Here is a 7011-nt window from a genome sequence, read left to right as displayed (position 1 = left end):
ACTAATCTTCATTGTCAATAGAGAAGTGCAAGCAATAACTGCAGTCTGAATATTAACTCTAAATATTTGAGATTTTTTTCACTGTCAATTTGCAAAGAGTAGTGACAAAGACTGTTGATGTTTATTTGTTCATGCTCACATACAAAAAAATAACTGCAATGCTAAAGAAACAAGAGATAAGAAAAGCTTCAGTAAGCATTAAGGGGACCAGAAAACTTTTTAAACAGCAAGACAAGAGTCATCTGTGGCCTGGAAGAACTGTTTTTCTGTTTTGATATTCTGGGAAACTCAGATTCAAACCATGTGTTCAATTTGCTATCAAATTTTAGATGTCTGCACCTATGTGGTTTTGGTTTTTGAGAGATACTTATGTTTTATAGCAGTGGTGAGCTCAAAGCATTGCTTCTATTGATCTAAGCTGCAGTGATAAAAACTCAGCACTTGTGAGTTTTGTTGTACATATGTCAATTTACAGGTCTTACATATGAAAGAGTATCTGAAATACCTCAATGAGTACAGCATGACTTGACCACAATTCAGTTCTCTAAAGAGGTATTTCAACCATCTTTTTTGTAATCTTTTTTTCTTTGAATGCATGCATTCTACTCTCAAACTGTAGAAAAACCAAATAAAAGCGTTCTACAAAACTACCTCTATTTGCTAGGAAGCATCAACAGATTTCTTGTGCAATATCTGTTCAGTATATTACATGACAAAGAAATAGTCAAGTCATCTCTCAAATACAGAAGGGACCAAAATAAAGAGTGGGCGACTGAAAAAAAGTTTCATGAACAGCAAATCTTGGCATTTCTACATTTCTGAATTCTACACCGAGTGCCTGAGGTACAAGATTAATATTATTGTGATTTTTTTTATATTGCTTTGTAATTGAAAAAAATCAAGCCTTGACTCTAATAACAAAAACGTTGTACCAACTTGATCAGAGGGGAAGGAATGCCTTCCCTTCATGAGCAGGGCAGAAAGCCCTTCCAAAAATATGTGGCTTGATTATCTGGCTGTAGCACTACCTTCCCACCTGCCCTACGAGGGCCATGCATCATGTGGCTTTGAAACTTTGAAATGTTTCTCCGAGACACTGAGAAAATGGCTCTGAGTGTCAGAAATCCCTAGTCCCTTTCCTGATTCTTCCAGACAGCCTGTTCCAGAGGTAACTCACTTCATCTTGCATACAGACCGACAAATCTCCCTGCCAGACAGCTTTACACAATTTTAGTTCCGTCGAGCAACAGCCACGGTGATTTCCAGACTCCGGGAGAGCGTCAGCGCCCTCCGCCACCCGCCCCAGCCTGCCCGCGCCTCCCTGCGCCTTGCGGGACCCCCTCCCCTCCGTCTGACGGAAGACCGCCCCTTCCCGCTCCTCGCTGCAGACGGGCCTGGAGCGCCGCGCCGCCGGGACCACCTCAGACGGATTTCGGCGCCGCCTTCCCGCTGCAGGTGCAGGCGCCCACCAGCGCCTCGGACCCCTGGGAGCTCGGGCACTGCGCAGAACCCTGCCGTGCCTCACGGGAGAGAAGGCGGTCGCGGGGAACGCCGCTGCTCCGCGGGCGGCCGCAGCGGAGCCCAGCGCTGTCCCGCTCGGCGCCATGGCCCGGCCGCACGGTAAGCTGAGGGGAAGGGCAGCCCCAGCGGGGCCACTTACCCGGCCGGGATCGCCCTGCGGCTCCGCGCCAGCGGCCCCGGCGACCGCGGAGCGTCAGTAACAACGTCCCGGAACGGCCGCTCCGCCACATCCGGGGGCGGGGCGTGGGAAGGCGGGAACTTGCCGGGCTGGGGCGCCTGACGGGCGTCGGACCGGACCGGACCGGACCGAACCGAACCGAACCGAACCGAACCAGCGTCAGTGCCGGTACAGCGCCTTCTCCCGTGGCTTCCGTACGTGAGCGCTGGAGGGCTCCCCGCCGCAGCCAGGGGCCCTCGCTCGTCACCTCCTGACCGGCACCGCCGCCAGCCTGCCGCACCTCGGCTGCGTGTCCCTGTGACGGGGACGGCGGGGTTCCTTCCCCCCGCGGGGCGATGGAGGCTGCCCCGCACTGCCGACAGCGGAGCAGGGGCCCGAAGGACTGAACCTCCGCGCGTTTGGGTGTAGAGCCAAGATGCCAGACCTGGGGGGCTCGGCCCACTGCAGGCTGCAATTTGGGGTTCTCAGGCTGCTCCGTTACCGCTTATCAGGTGTCCTTGCTGTGGCAGGCAGTGAGAGCTTAAAATGTGGTGTACCATCATTCATTCCTTTTGGTGTGTTTTCCTATTTTATTGGAAAAGAAGTAGCAAATATTAGTTAGGCCTTGCAAGCAACTTGCCGTGGTGTGTATTTTGTGTGTTAATGTTTCCTTTTCATTCTTCTTTCAACAGATGGCAAGTTGCAGCCAGAAAAGGATAATACAAATAACTGGATTTAAAAAACAAGAGAAGAAGGCACTGCTCAAATGCCTGTCCAAGCTGAACTGTGTTTTTGTAGAGAGTAAGGTACTGTTCATTACAATACAGCAAAGAGAATTAGAGCTGTAAAATGCAAGTCTTAGAAGAAAGGACTATGCAATAGGTTAGTTATGTATAAATAGACAAAGAACTTAAATATTTCCAGTGATACAAAGTGTGTTGTTTTGTTTTGTTAGAAATACAGAAATTGTACACATCTTGTAGCAAAAAAGCTGTGCAAGAGTGAAAAGGTCTTAGCTGCCTGTGCTGCTGGTGAGTAAAAGATTTGCTGTTCAATTTCATAGCATTACAGCATAAGTCTGGAAAGGACCCTTAAAATGATTTTAGTTACTTGTTTTAATTTTGTGAATGAACTGTCTTACAAACCTTCATTCTTCTTGTTCCATTAACCTTGATTTTTAACATAGCGTTATGGTGAAGTGAAGTCCACTTTCTTGTTTTGATTTTTTTTCCCTAAATGATAATCCTGTTTTTTCCCTTTGTTGGATCTGCATCTGTTCCCAAACAGAACACTTTGTTATACTTTAGATAATGAAGTCATGCTCAAATTATTTGGGTGCTTAAAAGAGGGCAGAGGGAGTACGAACCCTGTAGTCAGCATGGATTTTTGATGACAAATTCATGTGGAACATTCACTGGTAAAGGTCATGTAAGTTCCTGTTTATGCAGCAAGAGAAAATTCCAGGCTGTTGCCATTCTCACACCAGCTTCTGGTCTTTTTCTGTTTAACTAGGGTCTGGTGGTGAAACCCCATTCATTAGCAACTAAAATGCTTTTAGAATGAAAATTCTGTATATTAAAATTTTTTTATAGACTGATCACCTGTCAGAATTCTGTGATGCTGTTTGAGTATCTTGTAGTTATGAGATATCACAATACCATTTTTAAGCATGATATTTATTTTCCCTATATCATATTACTCTAAAGTATTAAAGCAGTTGTTAGGATGGATAATCTTAAATTAAGAGATAATAGACAAATGACTAAAGACACATTTAATTTTAAAGATATATGTAAATTCCTTGATTTCCGTAATATGTGTATGTATTTTTCTTTGTACTAAGATAAAATTCCGATTGCAATCTTACAAAAACAAAATAGCCCAAAAGTTTCCAAGAGGGGAAAAAATATTAAAATGCATCTAGGTTTCTAGCACAGCACTTCGTTTTAGCAATTCTAAACCTTTGAGTTAATGTTTTCTTACTTTTTGGAGTTTAAAATTTGAAGATATTTTCTTGAACAGAGTGGAAATGGTACAATGTAGTGTCCTCATGGTGATGCAAAACTCTGTCATGCTTCAATACATGCAAATCTTCCCCAATACCATCTAATACTTCTCAATCCGGAAGAGGTGCTAATTTTGCATAGTCATTGCTCTTACTCATGATGGCAGAGACAGTGTATTCATTCCTACTGTGTTGTTTTCCAGGTAGTGAAGAAAGATCATGTTTAAACACATTTAGAACTCCATAGAGTTCAGCAGAAATACTATCAAGGCTACCACCTGTCATGTACTTCCTACCTGACAAAAGTTTTGGGATGGAAACTTCGCATGAAAGTGGTTTTAACATCCAGGTCATGCACAGCATACCTTTTCCAGCTATAAATCCACTGGTACCTATACTAGGTTTTGTAGAAGTGCCACCTGTGCTCCTGCACTGAGACATTTTGTCAGTCAAAGCTGCTGTTCTGCGAAACCAATTAGGTTCACACAGTTCAAGTCAATTTCTCTTACAGTGTCTTCTGTAGGTAGTGTTTCAATACAGGAGCAGGTTACTAACCACTGCTCTTGACCTGAATCTGTAAGAAGAGAGAGAGACAGAGAGAAGGGGAAGATCATTGCATACTATATCAAAAGCATACGTGTGGAAGATGAAAGAGGAGAGGCGGAGGAGATGGAGCCAAGGGATGAGAGAAAAGGATTGGAAAAGAAGAAAGGAGAAAGAAAAAAGTCTAAAACTGTGTCCCCGAATATTGATATTCACTACACCAGCAGTGCAAGTAATATTAAGAATATATAAGAGGAAGAGCTTACATGTTAAATGTCTAGTTCTTTAAAATCATAGGTAGTAAAATATTTCTTCATTTTAGTACATTTTTAGAAGTGTCAAATGGTATTAAAAATAAAGGACTTACCAAGGTTCTGTGAAAGTCCTAAGAACAAAATCTGGGAAGCTGAGAAAATGTATCTGATATTTTTGAGGAGATAGACACATATTTTATCTAGGAAGGGTAAAAAGTTCATTATTAAAAGAAAACAAAGCAATCATTTTCAGTGGCATTGTGAGATTTTTGATTCTGGAGTCTGAAGTGGAGGACTCTTGTAATAGGAACAAGTTTTTTAAATTGTACTTATAATTTCATCTTTTATTTTCACAAGAAATGTTTAAGTTAATTTTCTAGTAGTTCTTCAGTTGATTGCCATTTGTCTCCAGAAAAAATCTTTTGTGGTTGACAGTTCATTTTCTTTTTAGGAAAGTGGGTACTAACTAAGGAGTACATAATTAATAGTGCTGAAAGTGGCAGATGGCTTGATGAAACAACGTACGAATGGGGATATGAAATTGAAAGAGACACCCATTATTCACCTCAAATGCAATCTGCACCTAAAAGATGGCGTGAAGAACTGACAAACTCTAGTGCTCCAGGGGCCTTCCACAGATGGAAAGTTGTCCTCCTTGTTAAGAGAGGTGATAAACGAATGGCATGTATTAGAAGGTAGGAGTTCCATCCCAGTTAATTTGATCCATAACAACCTGCAGCTACCCAAACTCTGAATTACTTTCATTAATATATTTCCATACTTTTATAAAGACTTTAAATCTGTAACATCACCACTTGTCTTGTCTTCTTTTAGTATGGTGTTAAAAATAACATGCATATGTTTTTATCAAGTAAGCTGCTAAGAGAAACTTCCTTCATGAGGCAAGATACACAGATTTACAGTTTTTCTTTTGTGTGGGTGTTACATTCAAATAGTAGCTGGAACTGTATACTTTATTTCACTTGAGTAGATGACCTGACTGTGTCTTATGGATCTGCGCCTCACTGCTACTGACCTGATGAGTCTTTATGTCACATTTATGTAATAGGTTCTTCTAGTTCTGAAGACGTAATCTGTTCTAAAACAGATGATTCTGATATATTGTAAATACAGATAGTTTAGAAAGTGAGTATAGAGAAGTAGAAAATGAAAGAAAGAAAAAAATAAAGATAAGGAAAACCAAAGTGCAAGAATGCTGAGAACATATGTTTCTTTTCCATACTCTTTCTACACATTTGGATTCATTACTTTAAATTGTACACCTGAATTGAAATGAGTGCATATATAAGTCGTATTTGCATCTGGTAGAGTAAAAGGAACATCTCCTGACAGTTTCAGAGCTTTCCATTCATTCCGATACTGTCCAGCTTTCTGTTGAGATCCCAGTTAGTTAGGACTGCTCAGGTTTGAGTGTGCCACAGATCCACAGTCAAGAACAGAATTGCAGTTTGTTGGATCATAGTACAGGGCTGCATGCTATATCACAGAATGCCTGTGTCTGTATTTCATAAAGACAAAGTGAGAGGTAATTGAAGTTATCTTCTGATTTTGCCAACTGAAAATATTTTAAGTATTCTATTTTTTGGCTGAGTGGGAGAATTTTTACTATGTCCTGCTACACTTGTGAAAAATGCTGCTTCTTTTTCCATAAAAACTGCTTATGTAGATGTTCATGATAACACTGTTGAAATGCTGTCTTGCACAATGCTTTCTGTTTCTATTTCTTGCAATGGAAACAACCTTTAACAGGAACAACATCCGTAAGACAGGTGAACAAGTTTTGTGAAAGATGTTTTTTTTACAGACTGTTTCCCATGCACTCAATTTTTAGTCAGTCATAAAACACTGACAGGTAGATATTTTTTGTCTTCAGCAGGTACTGTTTTCAGTCATAAAGGACGCTATAGCTTTGGGGAATGTCTGGGTCTTTTTCTAGTATGTAACAGCACTGTGCCTTTTATCCCCTTCCTATGCTCTTCCTGCCTTTAGTGCCTAGCTGTTGGATGGGTAAGTGTGTAAGACTACCACCATTTTCTTTTTATATATCTGGATTATGAAAAATAAAACCTATATCCAGAATGTCATTAAATCTTATTTTTCCACCTTTTCTTTTGTCTGGCATTTTTTCTAAAAGATAGGAGCACTTGCAGCTGAGCAGGTCTGGAAATTGACCATGGGGAAACTGTTATGTGTAATGGTGCCCCAAAGACAAGCAAATCTCTTTTCTGTATATGATACTTTTATGGTACTGGACAGCACTAGTGCTGCAAATGTATATTTCTGTTACAAAAGCATCATACTACTTTTCAGAAAAGGAGTCTGCCATTTTTTGTTAACTGCTTAATTTATAGGAAAACTTAACCAAAAGATCATTATTTTGGGATAGATAATGCAATAAATTATAGCTGTTGTCAACAAATACCTCAATATTGGAGGTGTACATTGGTTTTAATAACTAGTGTTAAATTTTGAAGAGAGTAATATTTTGTTAAGTGGGTTCTTTCATTTTT

At 40.6% G+C, this 7011-nt stretch overlaps 1 protein-coding gene across 8 annotated transcripts in view; it reads left to right on the top strand.

Annotated features, from left to right (window-relative positions):
- Positions 1-1490: 1490 nt before the first annotated feature.
- SLF1 (SMC5-SMC6 complex localization factor 1) overlaps positions 1491-7011 on the top strand; it is a 35061-nt gene continuing 29540 nt past the window's right edge. For 2 of the 8 annotated variants that reach the window (XM_041489457.1, XM_041489451.1), the window contains exons 1-4: positions 1815-1867; positions 2371-2484; positions 2634-2709; positions 4932-5175. In XM_041489457.1, coding sequence (XP_041345391.1) covers positions 2371-2484; positions 2634-2709; positions 4932-5175 — 434 coding nt within the window. In that variant the 5' untranslated portion in view covers positions 1815-1867. The other 6 variants (XM_041489452.1, XM_041489453.1, XM_041489454.1 and 3 more) reach the window with 6 other exon arrangements.

Source organism: Pyrgilauda ruficollis, unplaced genomic scaffold (assembly GCF_017590135.1).
Source record: "Pyrgilauda ruficollis isolate IOZ18807 unplaced genomic scaffold, ASM1759013v1 scaffold94, whole genome shotgun sequence".
In the NCBI taxonomy this organism is placed as follows: domain Eukaryota; kingdom Metazoa; phylum Chordata; class Aves; order Passeriformes; family Passeridae; genus Pyrgilauda; species Pyrgilauda ruficollis.
Note: the sequence above shows the minus strand (reverse complement) of the source record. Positions and strands in the feature narration are given on the sequence as shown.